General features: G+C 43.8%; 2 protein-coding genes across 3 annotated transcripts in view; one reads left to right on the forward strand and one right to left on the reverse strand.

Moving 5' to 3' along the window:
- The first annotated feature begins 203 nt into the window (after window positions 1-203).
- Window positions 204-6,716, forward strand: psme3ip1 (proteasome activator subunit 3 interacting protein 1). Of its 2 annotated transcripts, XM_030790402.1 has the most exons (9): window positions 204-217; window positions 1,469-1,534; window positions 1,673-1,795; window positions 1,946-2,044; window positions 2,640-2,761; window positions 4,610-4,746; window positions 5,192-5,265; window positions 5,827-5,991; window positions 6,388-6,716. In XM_030790402.1, the coding sequence occupies exons 3-9, from the start codon at window positions 1,681-1,683 to the stop codon at window positions 6,390-6,392; spliced, it is 717 nt and encodes a 238-aa protein (XP_030646262.1). In that variant the 5' UTR covers window positions 204-217; window positions 1,469-1,534; window positions 1,673-1,680; the 3' UTR covers window positions 6,393-6,716. The 2 variants fall into 2 exon arrangements, with proteins under 2 accessions (XP_030646262.1, XP_030646261.1); XM_030790401.1 differs by lacking the exon at window positions 6,388-6,716 and having other exon boundaries at window positions 5,827-6,220.
- Window positions 6,717-7,519: 803 nt separating this feature from the next.
- cpne2 (copine II) overlaps window positions 7,520-22,645 on the reverse strand; it is a 30,478-nt gene continuing 15,352 nt past the window's right edge. The window contains exons 11-16 of the mRNA XM_030789882.1: window positions 21,332-21,465; window positions 20,902-20,956; window positions 19,865-19,916; window positions 17,858-17,991; window positions 8,346-8,582; window positions 7,520-7,627 (exon numbers count right to left, since the gene is read on the reverse strand). Of these exons, the coding sequence (XP_030645742.1) occupies window positions 7,520-7,627; window positions 8,346-8,582; window positions 17,858-17,991; window positions 19,865-19,916; window positions 20,902-20,956; window positions 21,332-21,465 (720 nt within the window). The remainder of the gene's footprint in view (window positions 7,628-8,345; window positions 8,583-17,857; window positions 17,992-19,864; window positions 19,917-20,901; window positions 20,957-21,331; window positions 21,466-22,645) is intronic.

Here is a 22,645-nt window from a genome sequence, read left to right on the forward strand (position 1 = left end):
CATAAACCAGTCAAACATAAAAGAAATTAACTCCAGAAGAATATCGGGGTTCGGTGATTGTGTCAAAGAGTCAAAACAAATGTAAGACGATTGTTTCAAGGAAGACCCTTGGAAAACTTCATATCCCATAAGGTATATTGACGGATACATCGGAACTTCTTGCACGGAGTACATATCTTAGGCGGACTAAATACACTGCAACACAGAACTTGATCAGGTAAGTGTATATCTGTATTATTTGTTAGGGTTATAATAGTTGCGAATTATGATACTTCACTGAGTTCTTAAGAGTTTTAAAGCTTACATTCGCGTGTAGCAGTAGTACCAACGACACATTAAACGCGTTTACTGACAAGAAGTGATTCTGAACGAGCTTCTTAGTAATGCGTGTTTGCATGCCAGCTAACCCAGATACCCAGCTAGCCAGACTGTTGGGGCTTCAGCGTGTAGAAGTAACAGAAAAATCGGCAAAAGCCCGTTGAAAATGCTCAAATGAAAAAAATCATGCTGTTGGTCAACAAATAGCCATAAACATGACCAAATCAGCCGGATCAAGGTCATATATTAGCATATCAAGCGTCGGCGGTTTGTTAAGTCTTTTAGTGTATTGAATTGCAGCTTAAACTAACAAACATTGCTTGAGTAGTTTAGAATAGGTCTCTTCTGAAAGTGCATAATGTATTGGCTTTGTAAACTGATAGCACTGGCCTTGATATTCGATGTGTGTGAGTGTAAGAGATGGTGTACATGAGTTTCGTACTTAAATCGCTTACACTGGTCATACTGAAGTGGTGGCGTTGTTAATTTTTTTTGACAGGTAAACCGTTCCATCAGCGGTACTCTGGGGAATTCTTGAATTTTAGGAAAACGTACACATAAAGCCTCAATATGTGTTACCGTTTATTTAGATATTAGAGATTTCAGAATGAAGAGAACAAAGGGAAATGCAAATGCAGAGTTAATTACATTTGCAGTGTTGCGAGTTCTGTAACATTTAGTTGGTGGTGTCGCATTATTGATGGTAGATCTCTGTGTTATTCCGACTACCTGTCTCATTTTAAACCTCTGGCGAAGCAACGAGAACAGTTTGCAAATCAGCCACGAGAGGGCAGCATTTAGCTAAGTTTTCTTCCCACACGTCCAAGGATTGAAACGTGGTCTCTCTCCCCTTGCTCTTAATAGTATCCTTATTATTGAAGGGCATAAAAATACGTCTAAAAAATGGAGAGACAAAGACAAAAAAATGTGTGGGAAAAATATGTAAAAGCAAGAGTTTTTTTGATCAACCACACTAAAAAAAAAGCCATGAAAATGATGTAGAGATGGGAAGAACAGGGAGGAGCAGAGAGAGAGTTAGCTAATTATTTGCCATGCGGTGCTGAACCCCCTGTGATGAGTACTGTCTATTCTCTCCTTCTGTTGTGTGACTTATCACCATCTCTCCATTCTTCCGTGCTATACTGAATAGCATACTCACAGATGACTTCATGAACTGAAGCCAGTGGTTGATTTAACAGAGTGGACACCAGTTGAGGTGAGTTCGGTAACGTCTGGGATGTAAACACTTAGGTCTATTTTTTTAAAAGAGTGAATTCGATCATCCAAGTTGGACAAGTTATTTTTTACACTTTGTTTTGTGACTTAGGCTCAGGTGTGTGTGTATGTCCATTAGGTGTAGCAATGGCAGATGGTGTGGACCTCAGCCGGAAGTTTGTGTCTGAGTCAGAATTAGAGGAGAGAAGGAAGAAAAGGCAAGAAGAGTGGGAAAAGGTCAGGAAGCCAGATGACCCCGAAGGTAAGAGGGCACGGTCACTGCTGGTGACGGATTTTTACATTTAATGATCTGACGATTCTAGACTTCCTCAGGTCCATTCTCTGTGTGTGTGTGTGTGTGTGTGTGTTTGTGTGTGTGTGTGCGCGTTCGTGTTCGTGTTTGTGTTCACAGAGGTCCCAGAAGAAGAGTACGATCCGCGTTCTCTGTTTGAGAGATTGCAGGAGCAAAAGGATAAGAAGCAAGAGGAGTATGAGGAGCAGTTTAAATTCAGTAAGCCGTAACCACTCCCCACCTTCTCCGTTTCTCGTGTGGCTACAAACTCGAACGCTGCTTAGCTCAGATTAGACACTTACTTCACACACTCTCTCTAGGCATGAATCCTCTGTCAATAGCTGACCCCATTTTTGGTATGTGTGTGTGTTTGCGCGCTCGTGTGTTCACTCTGAGTATATATGTGTGTGTGTGTGTGAGTGTGTGTGTGTGTGTGTGTGCTGGTAGATGTCTATGCATGTGAACAGATGGGATCTGTGAATGACTTCAGTGCAGGAGCAGGCCTGTTCTTGCGAGTGTTGATGGGAGACTGGCATGGTTTGGCTTTTTTTTTTTTTTTTTTTTTTCTCCTTCTTCTTCTTCTCTGTATCCCTGGTGACAAACCCACTCTCGGTCTCCCTGGCGACAACACTTCTTCCCCGTTCTCCATCCAAAGTTAACTTGAGGTCACACAGCTTGATTAGGACAATAGCTAATCAAGCTGCCCAACGGCTCGATGTGTTGGGGGGGAAAAATAAAATTATTATGCATTCACGAAGGAGCGTGAGTTTGTCTGTTGAGTTTTAGTTTCGTTTGTTTGTCTTTTGTCTGGCAGAGAACATGGTGAAAGGCTTAGACGAAGATGAAACAAACTTTTTGGACGAGGTGTCAAGGCAGCAGTCTCTAGTGGAGAAACAGAGGAGAGATGAAGAACTCCAGGAGCTGAAAGAATACAGGATATCCTTTTTAATGGCAGAACTCACACACACACACACACACACACACACACACACCTATTCCCACAGTGTTTTGAAGAACTGACAGTAAGTTAGGGGGGCTCTGACTCGGCCAGTGCTCTCGTCTTCGTTAAGCCGATGGTCGAGACACCGCGGCTGTCAGGTCAAAACAAGAGACGTTTCGCTCCTAGTTAAAACTCCCTCTCTCAAACAAGGCAACCCACGGCACAGCCTAACACGCAGGGCAAAACAGCGCCGCTTCAAAGTCTCCGTGCCGTGTTCCTCGTTAAAACGGCAAGCCGCTTTTTTTTTTTTTTCATCTTTTCAACTCAAACCCTTTGGAGGCTCCGTGTTTCATTTGCCAATGGTTTTAATTGCAGTCGTGGAATGCCCCGGCGCGCGCGGGATTCGCTTAATTAAACGAATTTGTAAATAATTAGTCGGACAAATTGAAAAAGACAGATTGAGTGTTGACCTGTCTGCTGTAGACGTGCGTGCGCGCGCGTGTGACTGTGTGTCCGTGCGTCTGCGCGTTTCGTATGTGTGAAGGTTTTTGAATAATTTGCACACGGTCAGACGATCGATGCAAATTTGCCTCTCACCCCCCCCCCCCCTCTTGTAGTAGCTCTTATTTTTGTCACATTGCGGTGGTGCTGTTGGTCGTAGCTGGAGGTTATGCTGTTTAATTGCACTGATTCACAAAAGGCTCCCTCGCTGTGTTTGTTCCCTCAGGGACGAACATCTGCAAGCCAAGTAAATAAACAGCCATTATATCCACTTGATTACATGTACAGTGAAGCATGCAAATGTATGCAAAGCCGCTTTCCCCGCCGATCATATGACTCCCACCCCTAATTCACGGTGGGGAATATTAAACAGTGACCCATAAGTCACAGCCCCAGTTTTCCCTGAGCCTGGAGACCGTGAACCGGGCTGTTCTGGAGTGGAGGGTCTGTTCAGGAACACACCACAGATTTTCACATCAAAACACACGACATAATCGTTTCCAGGAAAGAAATGTTCTCTCTCTCTCTCTCTCTCTCTTTTTCTCTGGTGCCACTGCCAATCAGGTATGTCTGCAGCGAGAAGGATGGAAGATGCGTTGTCGTGGCAACTGAGATGTTGGAGGGCTCGTTCAGATTACAGCGCGGAAACGGATTGCTGAGTTTTTGTTTTTTTTTGTTTTTTTTGCCCGGTGAAAGCCGCTGAGCCGGATCCTTTGTGCGATATTGTAATTTGTCCTAATTCAGACGGTTTTCCCTCTGGTGTGTCGACTTTTTCCTCAGTCTTAAATGTGTCACTTTTTTGAGGTCACTGATATAGGCCTGGATTTCTACCAGGGAGAAAGTGGGTTTGGTATCTGTTTGGAACCAAAGCGGAAAAGAATACATTTGATCTGTATATGGGATTGCCGTGGCAAACAAGGAGTATTATTTGAGGAGCTCTAAACTGTCTCCTGTGTCTTCCTCCCAGAAAAGGAGTGTTATGGTGCGGATGCCCCTCAGACATCTGTTCTAGGGCATGTCCATTTGTGTAGTATTAGTGTCTCTGGCTCTCTTCAGACCAAAGGGCCTGTTCTAGCTTATGAAATATGTTTATGTTGATGGAGTTTGGATGATTTAGCAGAAGTTGAAGTTCTCATTATTAGGAACCGAGCCCAACTGCTTCTATATTCAGTCATAATTCACACCTTCAGATCGTGTCTGATGCAGGTATGCGCGTTTGTATGTGTGTTTGTATTTGAGTGAGTGTGCGTGCATGCGTGTGTGTGGGCGTGTGCGTGCGTGCGTGTGTGTGTGTGCGTGCGTGCGTGCACACGTGCGCTCTTTCCTTAACCTGTACTGCTCACAGTGCTCTGAAGAAACTGGCATCCAGTGAGAATCAGAGAAAGGAGCCAGAGAAGAGGGCGGGGCCCAAACCCGGGGAACACAAGACTAGTCACCTGTCTCAGGCTCACCTGCTGGCCGGAGCCGTCAAAAGACGCAAGTGAGGGCGTGGAGGGGTTCGCCGTGTATTTTTTTAGATCGTTACATGTTACATCAGGATGTTCCTCATACACCACACGTTCAGAGTTGTGTTCGCTGATAAGGGAGCCGACGTGTCATTGGCCATGGGTTTGACTCAGGGGTGTTTGTGCTAAGCTAACGTAAATAAACATGCCATCATGTTTAATCCCCAACGCTGGAGAACAGCTCGGGAACCACAAAGTATCAGTTTTCTATCAGCTTTATCTGCCAATCACCAAAGACGGATCTCAGCGGCGAAGTCTAGGCCTGGGAATCAGACGAGAATAAATGAGTTAAGATGATCAGATGAGATTAGAGCACTCTGAAGACGCGTTTTGGAAGTTTGACGAGAGCAGGCATTCATAATCTCCGTGATTCAGTGCTTCTCTCTCTCTCTTTCTCTCTCTCTCTCTCTGTTCCCTCAGCTCATCTCAGTCTTCAGAGGGCAGTAAAAAACCGAAGGGTGAGGAGTCCGCGGCGGGGAACGTCAGTCGGACAGGTGGGCGGGAAACTGGGAGGCCTCATTGCGGGTTTTGGGGAAAACTGGTTAACGGGTCTTTGACATAACAGCACTCAAACTTCTCCAGTGGACTGAGTGAGAATGGGACCCATGAGGGTGTGGTTAGATCAGCAATGGGCTGTGTTCTAATTGGTGCTGCTCCAGTAAAAGTACAGACTGAACCAGGACAAGGCTCAAGTGTTTTCTGGGACGTCAGCCCAGCGTAATTCGCTTTGTGTTGAGTCACCAGACCCAGATTGTCTTAGCCCAATTTTTCTTTCACGGATGTTGTGTTAGCAACCCCGAAATATTCAAATTGTCAACAGTTTTGTAACTGACAGTTAAGACTTTCGTGTGACAATAGTCCTGACTGTTTCAATGTATGAAGCCTGTGTGTGTATCTGTGTGCGTGTGTGTGCACGTGCACGTGTGTGTGTGTCTGTGCGTGCGTGTGTGTGTGTGTGTGTGTGTGGGTGTACAGACACATGTGAGTTCGTGTCTCTGAATGTCAGTAAAGAATCCCCCGGGTGACTGTTCTCCGGTGCGTTGCTGTGTTTTCAGAGCAGGGGGCGGCCAGCGCGGGGGCGGGAGGGCAGGGCCCCGGGGCCGGAGTGACCAGGCAGGGTAAGCTCCACCTGCCCTCCGCCGCCGTGTGCGTGGGCATCCTGCCAGGACTGGGAGCCTACTCGGGCAGCAGCGACTCCGACTCGAGCAGCGACAGCGAAGGTAGCGTGGACGGGATGAGCTCTCCCATAAAACGGCACAGACTCTTCAGATAGACACACTAAACAGACACAGTTATCACCTCACTCCATATACTCAGCCTGTTTAAGGTTCACCTTCCTTTTATCTTCACAGCTGTATACATCACTATCAGTTGCTAATGACAACGAGTAGTCCCCCTTTATTAGTTGGTTTTTGTGTGTGTGTGTGGGTTTTTTTTTTTTCCGTCCACGGTTGAGTTGTGGTTATGTACGAGCACTTATGGTCAAGTCTTTAATAAATGTCTTGTATAAATTAAAGGTCTTTGTAGTGATATTGCCATTGTGGTCATTGTTGTGTTGTGCACTCAAAAACATGCAACCTGCCTCCCTCATCCTCCCCATATTACATTCCATACAGTTTAACCTCCCCTGCCAGCTTAACCCGCCGATGCCAAACCCTCCCCCCTGCGCCTCCTGCACGCTGCTATTGGCCAAGGGGACAGTGACTGACAGCTGTGGATGGAAGGAGAAGACTGCTAAATGTCACATCAATCAATATCGTGGTCTTAATAAAACATCACAGGAGAGACGAACAAAAATGTTTATGGACAATCCAGGCTGAAAAAGATGTGGAAAAACGTCTGGGTTTGCTTTTAGGTTTGTCTACAGTTTTTCTTTCTTTCTTTTTTTTTTTTTTTTAAGTAATGCTACAGAGCTGGAATTTTTATGAATTGTTCCGTGTATGGATGCAAAACTGTGTGCGACAGATGGTTGGGACATCTCACCTGGGGGGATAGAAAAATAAAGATCTTTCTCATGTATTTGTGCCTTGTTTTCTGTAGCGTTCCAGTACGTTTTCGGGTTTTTAAGTTAATGGACTAGCGGCTCTAATTCGTTCAGATGAACCTTGTAATATACAAGTTACTGGTCCAATATATGGTTAACTGATTTGAGTGACGAGCGAATTTCTCATGTTTCACATGAATGCGACAGCAAACTAATAATTCATTGTGTGACGTCTCCATTCTCTCACACTCGCACACTGTGCAAAAAAAAAAAACTGCTGTTTCTCTCTCAGTTGTAATTTATTGACCTGAGTAGTAACATAGACAACTGGCCAAACTGTATAAAATCAAAAACATCACCTTGCCCACAGTTCCATAAAATGATCACCAATTACAAATCACTACATTACAGATACATAAAAGCGTTCATCAATAACGTTCAATTACGCTCTTATAACATAGAGAACATTGGTATAAAGTTACATTCAGAAATCCCTTCCGTACACATGAGAGGGGCAAATAGTGTACTGACACACTTCGACGGGTCTTCATTTGCATGATAATTAGATACAGTCATGTAAAAACCCAATAAATAGAAACATTTATCAAATAAAAACATTTATGTACAAAAAAAGAAGAAGCATGCGCTTTGTCCTTTCAGTTGGTCAGGGTGTTTTGTTGTTGTTGTTTTTTTGTTTTTTTTTTAAATGTAAACAGTAAATAGGTTTTGGCAACATGCAGGGTGAGATCCAGGCCTTGAAGCATTCACTCCGGCACTGTGTTGCAAGGCGACAGGTTCCTCTGTTTAAAATACTGTGTTACCTGCTGAGGCAGTTCCGCCAATACTGACTTCGCTAAAGTTTCCTTCGGAGCCTGGAAGAGCAACGAGATTGGTTAGAAGTGGTTAATGTACATGCATCTCAAATACAAACACGTGTCTAAACATACAAGAGGCAATGGGGAATTGTAGGCTTTACTATTAAAACTGCTTCTGTACGATGAAAACTGGAACCATACTGAATTGTTCGGTATTGCGGCAGTAAAGCCTGGCATACTTTCTGTTACTCCATACCCTCTGCACTAAATGAATTTTAATTTCCTGTCCACAGATTGATGCCAAGGTTCTGCTGTCTGCTCCCTCCTGCTGGTGAGGAAGTCACATGGCCTGGAGAACGCCCACTCCTACTCCTACTCTATATTCTGTTTACACACGTGCTTGAGAATTGGAGTCACTCCAGAACAATGAGTATCTACACCCACAGTAACAGCAATATTGATTTCGTGAGTTAATCAACACATTAGGTCAAATAACTATGCAAACAGGAGCAAAATGTTGAAAGCTTCTGTACGACTCTTACCATGCAGCAAAACTGCATTGAAAATTTAAGGACAACTCCACTAAAAGTGAAGATTTATATCTGACTAATAACCCTAAAGTACCTGTTGAGAGACAGGCTAAGGAAGAGATTTTGAGGATTAAATAGAAAAGAACGACAGAACGAGAGGTGGTGTGTGTGTGTGTGTGTGTGTGTGTGTGTGTGTGTGTGTGTGTGTGTGTGTGTGTGTGTGTGTGTGAGACAAAAGCGCTTACATTGCGAAAGTCCCGAAACGGGACAAACTGCACTATGTCCCTCACAGCCTCCTCTCCCGTGTAAGAGCGGAGAACACTACTGTCCCCATCCAGGAACTCCATGGCAGCAAAGTCAGCATTGCCCACCCCAATGATTATGATAGACATGGGCAGCTTGGCAGCCTGGACGATAGCGTGACGCGTCTCATCCATATCGCTGATCACTCCATCCGTAATGATGAGAAGTGTGAAGTACTGCTGTTAACGCGAAGAGAGAGAGAGAGAGAGAGAGAGAGAAAGGTTAAACAGTCACCATTAGGCATAATTTAATAACAAACATAATCATGATCATCAGAATCATTATAATAAAAGACCGTTAACTGGTACTCAAAGATAACTCCAGGGTTATCATTCAGGTAAATCAGTAATGTCTATGCATATGCGGTTTTCTATTTCCCTATCAGATGCAAACAACGTTACAACCACAGTGGTGTACACAAGGTGTCCAATTGCATCTAGTCACCAGTTGCCATGAGAGTTAAACTGATCCTGAAACAGACAGAGAACAACCTGGGAGAGAGCGATTAACATGTGTTCTGGTTCTGTCTGAGCTAAGCGGCATCTATGTTGATCAAAGCCGTGTAATGGCATAAAGACTGACATCTGCGAGGACCCAGAGTACAGACTGACCCCTCTGAATGCAGAGGGTGTATTTTGTATTAAGGAGCGTATATTCTGATACTGTTAGTCACTGATAATACACTAGCCTTCAGTTCCAAGCTGCACTATATCCTTATGTTCCTCTACTAAACACTTTACCTCTCTACTGCTCTCCCTGCTTACCAAAACAGATCAAAGTAGTATTTCATACAAAACAAGTATGAAGTAAGGTATTCTAGAAATAGTGAAAAAAGAAGAGGACAAGGCAGGAATGAAGAAAAATCATCAACGTAAAACATAAGATGTGTCGGAGTGTGTACAAATTACTCATGTGATGCATCAATAACAACCACATAACAAATGAATGCATAAATTATACGCATGTGTTAATCTAATCTGTTTAAAAGCAAGCTGAATGAAATTTCAAAATATATAAAACATACAAAAGGGTTTTAACATCACATTCACAATTATTTGCCGTGTTTTTGTCTGCTGTATTTCACGTCACATCAGATGAGAAAACGAGAAAAATCAGAGGCCCGCGGTCCATTTGAAATTTGTCATTACGGGCGTGAACTTACGGAAAGGCCTTTTTCCGACTCTGACATATCAAAAAGTTTTTAGTTGTTTTTCAGACTGGGGTGGAAAGAGCAGTGTGAGAGAGTGGTGAGAGAAGAGAGGAGTGTGAAGATGAGGATAGGAGAAAAGAGGACAGCGAGAAGACAGTGAGAAAAAAAGAGGAAGTTTCCTAACACTCCATTCCACCTCCCTTGTGAAAAAACAGGCTGAGGAAAAGAGGTGTGTGTGTGTGTGTGTGTGTGCGCGTGCCTGTGTGTGTGTGTGTGTGTGTGTGTGTGCGTGTGTGTGCATGTGTGTGTGCATGTGTGTGTGTGTGTGTGTGCGTGTGTGTGTGAGTGTGCGTGTGTGTGTGTGTGAGTGTGCGTGTGTGTGTGGGTGTGTGTGCGTGTGTGGGTGTGTGTGGGTGTGTATGTGTGTGTGTGTGTGTGTGTGTGTGTGTGCGTGAACAGGCTTTACAGTCACACTTCCCTCCTCATGTTTGTTGTCGCTGTGGTTTTTCTGCTGTCGTATTTAGCATGGAGATTTACTTGTGTGCTGCTTTGCATCAAAATGAACGTCTTTTCTTTTCCAGCTGTGAACATTTTCTGTGTGACACCAACACAACACATTACCTCATCAGGTTCGACCGAGAAACGCTACCGCCCACAAAAAAAATACACCCGCTCACACGACTGCCACGGAAACGCTCAGAGATACCGTGTTACCGCTCTTGTTCTCAAAAGAGTCACTCAAATCTCACAACACGATAAACAAACGACATTCAAGCACAAGAACTGGATGCTGAGGGGCGCAGAGTGTGGTCTAATGTGGTCTGATAGTTTGTATGGCTTTGACCCAGATAATCCAGGTTACTGACGTATTCGTTTGTTCCTCTGAACAATGAGCTAAAGGGCGTCTGAGTCAGCTCCACCTTCTGCCCAACCACAAATGTGAACTAATACAACTATTTACCACAACCCAAAATTAATGGAAAATTAATCTCTCTGTCCAGAGCTGCCCGTGTCCGTCACAGAATCAGAAACAAACACCCTCTACCTAGCCTCTCAAAAACCATTTACGATCATTTACGTTCATCTAAACCATGGTGAATACTGTGTTTCTTCAGTAAGAAAAAACAAACAAGCAAACCAGCAGACCTGTGAACTCTTAGTTCAATGGTAAGGTCAAACTAAAATTGATATCTTTTTCTAAAAAAAAAAAAAAAAAAAACCCACAAATTTCAAAAGAGGGAAAGTCACTTCAGTGAAAAGGACTTAGTGAGGTAGTGAGGGTAAAACCAAGGGAAAGGGGTCAGGATCTAAGCTGAAGTCACTCTTCTTACAGCCGGTTTGTCATGTGGAAGAGAACAGAGGATAGTGGCAAGGCGCTGCCCCCCCGCCCCTCAGGCGTAATGACACGCTGACATGGACAGTACACGTCCCGCAGACGCTGCGTCAAAGCATCCAACTGCCCTCTGTTTGAGTCTCAGACTCATATAAACTACATAACACACACTAACACACACACTCACAAACACTCTCTCTCTCTTTCACACACACACACACACACACACACACACACACACACACACACACTCACACACACACACACACTCACAAACACTCTCTCTCTCTCACACACACACACACACACATAGCATCCAACTGCCCTCTGTTTGAGTCTCAGACTCATATAGACTACATAACACACACACACACACACACACACACACACACACACACACACACACTCACACACACTCACACACACACACACACACACTCACAAACACTCTCTCTCTCTCACACACACACACACATAGAGCATCCAACTGCCCTCTGTTTGAGTCTCAGACTCATATAGACTACATAACACACACACACACTCACAAACACTCTCTCTCTCTTTCACACACACACGCACACACACACATAGAGCATCCAACTGCTCTGTTTGAGTCTCAGCCTCATAAAGACTACATAACACACACACACACAAGCTTCAGACACGAAATATACACTTAACAGCCACTTTATAAAAACATCTACATTATAGGCAGACCTTGTTAGTGCATGACACCCATAAGACTATGGTCCATTTGTTGTCATGCAAAGTTTGTGTTGGCCATCCTCTAGCCCTTCACGCTTTGTCAGTTTCTGACCACTAGACTGCTGCTGGTTGGGTATTTTTGGGTGTTGGATTTCTCTCAACCCAGCAGTGACACTGACATGTGTCAACACCCCAGTAACACTGCTCTGCCTGATACACTCATACCAGCATGACACCCACTACCATGTCACTACAATGTCACTACCATGTCACTACCATGTCAGCGGCACTGCTGTGTTTAGAATGATCTGTCATCCAAATATTATACAGTCAACAGTGGTCATATGATCAGAAACAAGCCATTGATTAAGCACGTAGAGGGTGGCTGTCAAATCGTACATGGCAACAGATGGGCTATGGTCTGTAATTGTATATGTCTATAGTGTAGCTATAGGGTAGGTATACTTCATAAAGTGACCACTGAGTGCATGTCCAAAGCAGGTGTTTCTAACAAAGTGCTTGGTGGGTGTAAGTATATGTTGTACATATAATATATATGTTCACATACCTAAACGTGCTCAGACACATCTTCTTTCACTTACAAGTTCATTTTCACATGGACTCACACACATAAACACACACACACACACACACACACACACACACACACACACACACACACACACACTATGATTCACACGCAATAAAAAAAAAAACTGCATGATTACTTCCCACCCGATGCTGCCTCTAACGACTGGGTACCTAGTTATCCCAGAATTCCCAGCGGGCATTTCCTCTGGCACAAACCTCGGCCTCTCAGATGTGCTCCAGGCTGCAGGTCCCCGATCCTGTGCTTCTCCCCTCCCAGCCAAGAGCCGCCAGCACTGTGCTGTGTTTGACAGAGGTCCCCCGTCCCCTGCTGGGGCTCCTCTGATGTCTGTCTCTTTAAAGTGCTAACAGTCCTCTTCATTAGCTACTCATTATCCATGCTACGAGGACAGGCAAACACAGGGCGAAAAAAAACAAATGCCCACACAGGGAGAGAAGAATCAACGGGACCCATGTCCGTAGATGTGAAAGAGAAACGCAACATACAGTGGTGATCCGTGTTGTCATGCGAGTCGCTGTGGCGTCATGGCAACACACGTCACCGTGGAGACACATCAGACACTACCGTGATATTTCAAGTCTATACTTTTTTTTTTCTAAAAACCTCTGTTTTGCCAATTTGAATGACTTCGGGAGAGGAAACCGGCAGGAAGACACATGAGGTGCAGATACACAGCTAAAGTGAGATAGATGAAGTCACACAACGCTAACACAATACTTCAGTCAGTCGTGAATACATTTGAGAGCTGTAACAAGTTACCGGTGTAAAAGTGGTCCCAAATCACTCCTCTACCATTAAAGGAGAGAGCTTGTTAAAATTTCAAAACATCTTTAACATCTCTCTCTCTCTCTCTCTCTCTCTTACTACACCTGTTGCAAACAGAGAGAGAGAGAGAGTGTGAGTGTGAGCGTGAGAAAGAGAGCAGAGAGTTTAGTCTTTAGGCACTGGGACAGAAGGTTTCCAAGAATAGAACGTGTGTTGAATGGAAGCCTGTGGCTGACTGGAGCTGTATTACGCAGGGCTGTGGCATACACAGGCCTTCAGCATGCTACACATGGCTTCCTTTTGTTTCCTCCATCGGAAAGAGCAGGAAACCACAAAGCTATTCTCCTCCCTCTAACATCAATTATTAAAAAAAAAACCTCTTTCACTCCTTCTCTCTCACACTCTTTTTATATATGCGAGAGGTGACAGGGTGCAATTAGGGACAAAAAGCACCAAAGGCCTTTCTGAGAGCGATTAAATAATGACTAACTATTATGTCCCCCAACTGTGCAGTGTGTTTGTCAAACACTGTTTGTCTGACTCTTTGTGCCGACAGTTTAAGGTCACCCCGGCAAACAGCTCTGCAACACACAGCTCTGCTCTGCCAACTCATCAATCTTCCCCTGTCTCGCTCTGTAGAGATCTCAGGATGTTCGGTATCAGGTGCATGCTACAGCTCTGTGGGTCGGGCGGAGCGCGTCAGGTTTTCGCCAGAGAGAGGGGCATAGAGAGATTGCGTGAAACATCATTTCCTGTGGTCTTTTCTCACTCGTCGTTTCTCTGTTTTCAGCGGCGCTTTGTAACTTTGCACGACGACCCTCTCCTTTCCTCTGCGGCTCACAACAATCGCTCTCCTTTCGTGCCGGCGTCTTAATGTCGGATCTGCGGCTCGGTGGAGTACGGCGTTTCGTCAATAAGAACGTCTCATTTTGGTCTACGCAAGAGAGAACATCAACTTCATCACCAGCATCCTCGCCACCATCATCATCAAAAAATAACCCCGACAACAGAATGACGACAACACCAACAACAATTAGAACAGCCGCAATGCTATCATACAAAAACAACAACAACATGATCTTCTAATCCTCTTCCTTCCTGGACTCCGGATGGTCATAACATTTGCCAACAAACAGAGCAAACCTTAGAGCCCTGCCTTGTTAGTTATTAAAACCCTGAACAACAGAAGGGATAAGGAGAGAGGGAGCGAGAGAGAGAAAGAGAGAGAGAGAGAGAGAGAGAGAGAGAGAGAGAGAGAGAGGGAGAGAGAACATTTGTTCACTGAATCACCCTCTATAAATAGCTGATAATTGAAAAGGGATTTTAATGGCTTGTTCTGCACTAGGCTGAGAGTATGAGCAAAAAGAAATTGCGAATTGAGATGTTCAAAGCGCCTTAGCAGACTTTGAACTGACAAGCAGAAGCCCAGTTTTTTTTTTTTGTATTTTTTTTTTCTGTGGTTCCTTCCAGAGCAATTAGGACTCTGCCAACACATGGGTCACCCGCGCTGTCTCTAAGATACAACTGCATTGAGTCACACTGACGCACCCACCCACACGCATTCTCACACACACACACACACACACACACACGCACCCCATCTATTTACCACTAGACTGCTTGTCACTCTTGAATTAACTTTACACATTTACATGTTAAAATACAGCACAGTAACTCGGGCCTACACACACACACACACACACACACAATTCTATAGCTACAAACTAATGACACAGACAGTTGAAGATGTTTCACTCTAGCTGATGTTCCAGCCCACCCAAAAAAAAAAAAAAACCCCTTCGCTGAGCCACTGTTTGGAGCTACTTACCCTGTCACAGTATGTGGAAGACAGTCAGGACTGCGGGAAGTGCTAATCTGGAGGTGGGGAGTAGTGACAGAGTGTTCACATCAAACCACCGTTCAGTTTGAAAACTCTGCGGTTGCAATGCGGTCGATCCCAAAGGAGCAGGCGTTAAGCTCAGCCTCAGTTCAGCCAGGAAGACAGTAAACACATATAAACACACTGCCACAAAACATGTCGAAAAAAATAAATAAATAAACATATGCACATGCAGACACACAAAGACATGGATGCGCTGACTTCTTCTTACTCTCTTTATTTTCTCTCTCTCTCTCTCTCTCTCCCTCTCTCTTTCTTTCACTCACTCTCTCTCTCTCTCTCTTTCTCATTCGGTCTGTTTGTGTTACACATACATGATGCATACACACATAACGACAACACCTCAAACATGGACCGACACGAAGACATAAACATACTCATGGATGCTCGCTCGCTCTCTCTCTCTCTCTCTCTCTCTCTTTTTTTTCCCTCTATGCCTCAGTCTATGTATCTCTGTTACATATGCACATACAAACACACATGCCTAGCCATACACACAAACCCTATCTGACAGAGAAAGGAAAAACATTGTTTCTTCAGGGTAAATGTCATGCTCCACCAAGCTGGATCTGAACTTTTTAAAACAATTCCACATGGTTCAGCCACCTCAAAGAGCCAAGGCCTAATAAAACTTTCTCTCTGTCTGTCTCTCGCTCTCTCTCTCTCTCTTTTTTTTTTTTTACAGACAGAACAGAGAGAGCAGTGTCTCCGGTGGGGAAAATGGATGGAAAGAGTGAGGAGTGGATTTGTGTTAAATGGGTGTGGGTTCACTTCCACAGTTACTCATGCTCTCCTAACACAGCCAGTTCATTGCCAGAATAGGGAACGGAATGGAATACTATTAAAATAATGGAGGCTTTTATCCTGTGGAGGCGTGTAGTCCACTCCACTACCACACTCACACGCACACACACACACACACACACACACAAACACAATGCCACGTCAGCCAACGACTCGACCATTTGGTCTTTCCATCCATGTCAATGAGTAACTGCTAATGGTCCTGCAGGGGAAACTCTCTCTCCCCCACGTCCTAGAGGGAAGAACTGTTGCCCTACATGTGTGTAGAGGATGACCCGAAAAACCACACCTGAGTTAAGGTACCACTCACAACTGTGCAGCCAAAAGGCAACCGAGTGTTACATACACAGCTGTGTCTAACAAACAAACCTTGTGACAAGCCACCCGTCACCATGACGTTTCACACTTGATCCCATTGTATCTAACCTCAGAGTTTAGTATGATGTGTCTGCCCATGGACGGACAGGCAGGGCACTGTTCCCAGTCTTGGTCCTGGAAGCCCACCATACTGCACATTTTAGATCTCTCTCTGCACTAAAAAAACTCATTTGGCTCAATTATCCAGTCCCCTGGCTGAACCTTGTAGCTGTGAGCCTCAAGGAGCATGAGTGGGAAACTCTGATTTCAGGAACACCCAGAGGCTGAGCTTTAATCAACTCAGGGACAAGGTTCTATGTGACACAGAACTAAGAGGAACTACAACTAACTGAGAAAAACACGCTGATGAAGTTCTGAGTTGTTAGGTTGTTCTACACTCTACATGAAGCTGATGTGAGAATCACTCTAAACCAGACCTTGGCCTTGTACGGCCCGCGGGCCGGGACCTCATTGTGGTTCTGCCCGGCCCGGGAGGTCTAAGACAAACCACATCATTTTACTTATGACGCTAAAAAAATCGAATAAAATGACCTAGGTTGGCTTGTGTGTTGAGTGTGCAAGCCTTCTTCCTGTCACAGTTGACACTGTCATGAGTGATGTTTGAAATGGACAGGAAGTTATAGCAGCATCTGCTGAGGTATGTCAGGTTGTGTGAGTGTATTTGTTTGTGGTCAAGGGAGGTATAATTTGGAGTCACCTGCTACACAAAATGAGTGCTAAAAAGCGAAAGGTTGATGCGGAATGGACAGTGTTTCATTAGTCATGGACTGCTAAGTATTTTTCACTGAAGTTAGCCGTAAACCTGTGGGCTTAGTTTGCAACGAACATGCAAAGTAATTTGTATAACAGAAATCTTACTGCTGTGGTTTAAAAGACTGTCATATGACCAATAATGACCAAGGCACTTGTTAAGGTATCTTATCAAAGATACGAACAGGAATACAGCTTGGGTTGTGTCCATGAAAGCTGATTGGTATAGTGTGTGGCTTTGTTCCACAGTGCAGTAAATCAAACCATTTTAATAAGATGCTGTTTGGAGTTATTTTCAGTATAATAAATGCTGAAGAATAAGTGCACAGTATGTTTTGTAACCTCTAATTTAATCGTGAGAAAAAATTAGAGGTTACGGCATGACAAAATTTGTTTGGCCCTGGCAACAATCTTGGTTTCTCATGTGCCCCCCCCCCCCGCCCCCTCATGTGCCCACCCCTGCTCTAAACAAAGCTGATGTGAGAATCACTCTAAATGAAGCTGATGTGAGAGAGTTCATGACATTAGAGCTCTCCTCTGGACTGCTGGAATGGAAAGTTTTACTGAATTCAAAGAAAAGAACCTCCAGAGACAGAACTGAGCCGTTCGGAAAGTCTAGAAAAATCCAGAAGAATATCCACACCACACCTGTTTTCCACCACTCCTGCAGTTCGCTTCAATGATCTTCTCGCCTTAAGTCCGAGCCCAGCGTCCAGCGTCCAGCGGTCACAGTTATCATCCAAAATGTGCTCAGCCTCTTAATCGACATTCCAGAGATCGCACTGCTCTTTTGTTCTCGACCTCTGCCCTCCCCAAACCGTTCTCTCTACTAGGGGCAAATCCTCAATTCACCCTCGATTTCAGAATGTTTAACCATACGACTCGGCAACCTCAAGAAGAAAAAGATGACTGGATTTACAGCTCAGATGTTTTAGATGAACCAAAACTCTATGCACATCTCAAACTCCAGCGTTTTTGGACCGACCAACACGAACCGAAGCTCAAATCATTTTAACGTTTAATCTTGACGGTCATCATCTTTCACGATTTTCCACTCACCGATGCCGTGTCCTGTTGGAGGGCCTGAGAGGCGAAGCGAGCCACATGGTTGATGATGGGGGCGAAGTTGGTGGGTCCGTAAAAGCGAATGTGAGGCAGACAGTTGGAGTAAGCCTGGACGATTCCCTCAACACCTGCCCAAACACAACACGGCAAACATGAGGCAGGCACACAGCTGGTCCTCGCTCAGCGCGGCCCTCTTAGATACACACTGTTCCTGGGCCACCGTTTATCCCCCTCCATCTTCCTCAACTCCCCCAACAATCTGTCCATCCTTTCCCCAACAGTTATAGTTTCAGAGTGCGACAAAACTCAGCTCCATATTCAAACAAACCCATCACAGTATCTGCTGTCCAACAGAGGTGGACAAAGTAAACAACTCCATTACTTGAGTAAAAGTATAGATACTCCTGGTCAAATATTACTCCAATACAAGTGAAAGTTGTTCAGTTCAATTTTTACTTGAGTTAAAGTACTGGAGTACTTGCTTTTAAAAATACTTAAGTATTCAAAAGTACATTTTCTTTTTAATGTCATCACATTGTTGTATTGTTGCAACAATGCATTTACAGAGTCTAATGACTCTGAAACAACCTACTGAATGCACTGACTTGCTTGTAGAACCTGTAGAATAAAAAGCTTGTGGAATATGCTACAAAGCCTATAGAAACACAGTTGAACCAAATGCTTCCTCTATAAAAGACAGTGTATAGCTTCAGTTAAACAGGCACTAGGTTAACTCAGATTGGCCTTAAAAGGATAAACATGTCATAATGTTGTAGGCTAGGTTAATTTTACTTCTACTACATAGCATTGTCTGAAATGTGAAACAGCTGGATGACCATCGTCACCGCTTGATTCCCGCCCCCCTCGACTTATTGGGACCGGGTCCTATGTGAATCCGCTGACCTTACTGTGTTTACCTGACAAGATTAAAACATACATTTCTGGCAGGATTTTTGTCAGTAAGATTAACTCGGCATTTTCGCTAGCTAACTATTAGTGTGCGTCAGCAGTGGATTCACACAGGACCCGGTGTTATACCCCAAATGCTTTTCAAGCCAACTGGTTTCCGTACGTGTTCACACATTGTCTTAACAGTAGAAGTTGTGGTCTGCCTCTGTCACCAGATTCGTCACACATTCACAAACATATAAATCGCAATTTTCATGTCACATCTCATATCTACTGTGGCAAATGATTGTAAGTCTTAGGTGAACACAGCGTGCGAACGCATACGGGAAGCAATTAGCTTGGAAACCAGTTGATTTAAAAAATCTCAGACATGGACTTAAGATATGGCCACGGCTGCTCTGGTGAGGAACCTTTATCTTTATCATCTTTATCTTCCATTGTAGTAGCCATCAGTAAAACTGCCAAGTTCAGTTGTTAAAAAAAATGCAGCATTGGAGTAGTTTACTGTGATTGGTTTTTCCCCTGTGATGAACACAATACGGCCTCTCGCATATTAGAAAAGAAAATTCCGTCGACTTCAAAGCTATGCGTTAAAGTAACGAGTAACAAGAACCTTCAAAGAAATGTAGTGGAGTGAAAAGTACAATATTTGTATTTCAAATGTAGTGGAGTAAAAGTCATAAGTTTCCAAAAAAATAACACTCAAGTAAAGTACAGATACTCGAAAAATGTACTTAAGTACAGTACTCAAGTAAATGTACTTCGTTACTGTCCACCCCTGCTGTTCAATCAAAAACAATGCAAAAAGACACATCAATACTTATTTGCTTATTGGCTAGATAACACTGTTGGCTGTCTAACTAGATGGATATTTCAGTGTCATCTGGATATTTCAGTGTCAACTAAGTAATTTGTTGGTGAATTGACTGACTTGGGATGTGTTTGACAGAACTATGCCTGTCAGTCTAAAACAAATAGAGACAGTTATTAGATATAGTGATGTTACTCTTCAGCTCATCTTAAAACTCATCTTAAAAGTCATGGTTGTTGCTGTTGAGGGGCATGTTCTCGAATTTGGAATGGAATACTCACCCAAGCAGAATGGGTTTGTGGGATTAAAGTTGATGGCGAATTCGTGAGAAACCTATAATTTCAAACAAATACAAACACAGCTAAGAAGAGTAGAGCATATCAAACCATTAGACATGAAATACCTCTATGTGCAGCTAAAGCATGTCTGAACAAGGCCGGTGCGAATGTCCATTAACGTGTCATGATTCAATCTACATCGATAACACACCATCAAAAATAATCTACAGTCATCTAGAGGTGTTTGTAAATAGGACTTACTTGTCTCTCAAAAATGCATTTTAAATGACATTACCGAGGTGTTTATCAGTCATTCTGAGGGATTTGTTTATAGAATGGATTGTTCAGTCTTGCGTTCAGTGTTCTCCTCATCTCTAACTGTCGTTACATCTTTTCTTTCACTCTTTTGCCAGCTGTCTCATTCCTTCCCTTTAAATTCTCGCTCTTCCTCTATTCTACTCACAGGTAGAGATAGTCTGTTCTTTTTCACTCATTCTATCCATTTCTATGCCTCCCTCCCCCTTTCAAACATGTTTTTCATGGATCCAGTGCCATGGTAACGCAGATGGGATGGCAGTTGTGTAATCATAGGGATATGCATGTATTATACAATATATTCTTCATCTTTCTCTCTCGGTCTGGCTTCTACTCGACCTGCCCCTCCAGCTCATCTTTTCTGTCAACTTCTCTGTTTTCTCCTCAATTCTTGCTGTTTTTTTTTATGAGAGTAGAGTACACACACACAGACACACATACACACACAGGTACATACAAGGACATGCATTCTCACACACACACACACACACACAAACAGAGCTACATACAAGTACGAGCATTCATACACACACAGACACACAGGCACACACACAGAGTTACATACAAGTACAAGCATTCATACACACAGACACACAGACACACAGGCACACGCACACACACACACACACACACACACACACACAAAGTACAAGCATTCACATACACACACACACACACAAAGTACAAGCATTCACATACACACACACACAGAGGCATTCTCTCACCTTCCAGTCAGGAGGGAGTTGAGCTCCGAATCCGAGAGCCGGAAACATTTTGTCTCTGGAGACAGAAAGAGTGTGAACAAGAAGTTGTTTCATCCATCTAAGTGTATGTAGCCAGTAGAGTTAAAGAAGCATTTCATTCATTTGACTGGTTCAGTGTTTGAATACCACTGGAGAAAACATTCTTTTATTCTCTTTTTATGGCTTTTTAAGTCTACTGAATTTTGGTTTACTAAACAAAGTGCTCTTTTCAAATGCTCCCCATATTCTTATATCCATGACAAAGTGTTTGACCTGATATTCTTTGAATGTGACTATATGGTGAAATCTATCATATCTTTAATCCAAAGTTTGGAACAGTGCTTAAAAAAGTTCTACTCCTTAAATAATCTCTATATATGTGACTGAGGCAGCCTTGACATGGCGGACTCACGTGTCATAGTCCTGTATGATTTGTCCCACAGCCCAGATGGCAGACAGGTACTCATTGCTGCCCAGTGGATTGATATAATGTAATGATGAGGGTTCTCGTGGACTCCCATTGGACGCTGTGAAATCGATGCCAACCTACAGGTACAGACATGACACAGAGAAGAGCAATCAAACTAATATACTAGCACACCCTCCCTTACAAAAAGTACCTTAGCTCCTAAGCTAAGAGAACCTGAAAGAGTACCTGAACACTGAGACATGAACAGACACATGCCTTTTTAAGTTCAAACTAAACCTAAAACTAGACCTCGCCACAGGAAATATGTTCGTTTGTGTGTGTGTGGGGGTTGGAGGGGGTAGGGGGTTGCGACTGAATGAAATTAGATTTGACAATCGTAGCCTGCAGCTGTCACACACTAAAAGACGCCTCTTCTTTCCTGCTGTCTGCGCAGCCACACGAACCATGCTGATAACCTGTGTTCTAAAGATGTGGAATAAATACACGTCTACCCGTAAACATGTACCCTGAGGCATAGTCCTGACCTCAGATCAGAGAGGGATGGAGGAACCAAGGAGAGGAGAAGAGAGGAGAGAAAGAAAGAGAGAGAGAGAGAGAGAGAGAGAGAGAGAGAGAGAGAGATGAGAAATGACAGAATGAGGGTGCTGCTTGTGGATGACCTTGCGCGCCCTTTCGGGCCCTTAAGCGGACCACATAACGTCCGCACGGCTCAGCGTGACACACACACAAACACACACACGCGCATGCACACACACACACACACACACACACACACACACACATACTGACAGACATCCATCTGTTTTTTTCTCTTTTTCTTCTTCAAATAAGCTAATTATCTCATGCCCTGTGATGTGTCATGCTCTACAGACCCTCTGAACAGCAAACAATCTGTGCCCTCGGCATTACACACACACACACACACACACACACACACACACACACACACACACACAGATTCCGACACTCTTGGTATGTATGTAGTGTTTAAATTCATGGGTTGTGTAGTATTGTCAGGACATCAGGTCCAGATTCTGAATCCTTTACTCAAAGGAATGGGATTTTTCCCCGCCTGTTGTGTACAGGTGCAGGTCTGCAGGACCTGACAGAATTTCCCAGGATTAAACCAAACAGCAAGGAAAGTTTCAGGATTCTCCAAACATAAAAAAACATCCAAAAATCCTGTCAAACCTCTCGCTTTTTCTTTTTCCCACACACACACATACATGTGCACACACAAAAATACACACACACACACAGTCGGCTCAGATTTAGGAGAGCTGTCAAGAAAGGGAT

Source organism: Chanos chanos, chromosome 13 (assembly GCF_902362185.1).
Source record: "Chanos chanos chromosome 13, fChaCha1.1, whole genome shotgun sequence".
In the NCBI taxonomy this organism is placed as follows: domain Eukaryota; kingdom Metazoa; phylum Chordata; class Actinopteri; order Gonorynchiformes; family Chanidae; genus Chanos; species Chanos chanos.

What these genes read in the sequence shown, in the direction of transcription:
- psme3ip1 (XM_030790401.1), top strand. Translation starts at nt 1,681, where the DNA reads ATGGCAGATGGTGTGGACCTCAGCCGGAAGTTTGTGTCTGAGTCAGAA. An exon ending in GAAGCCAGATGACCCCGAAG is followed by an intron (nt 1,796 to 1,945) that starts GTAAGAGGGCAC and finishes TTGTGTTCACAG; the next exon opens with AGGTCCCAGAAGAAGAGTAC. An exon ending in GGAGCCGTCAAAAGACGCAA is followed by an intron (nt 4,747 to 5,191) that starts GTGAGGGCGTGG and finishes CTGTTCCCTCAG; the next exon opens with CTCATCTCAGTCTTCAGAGG.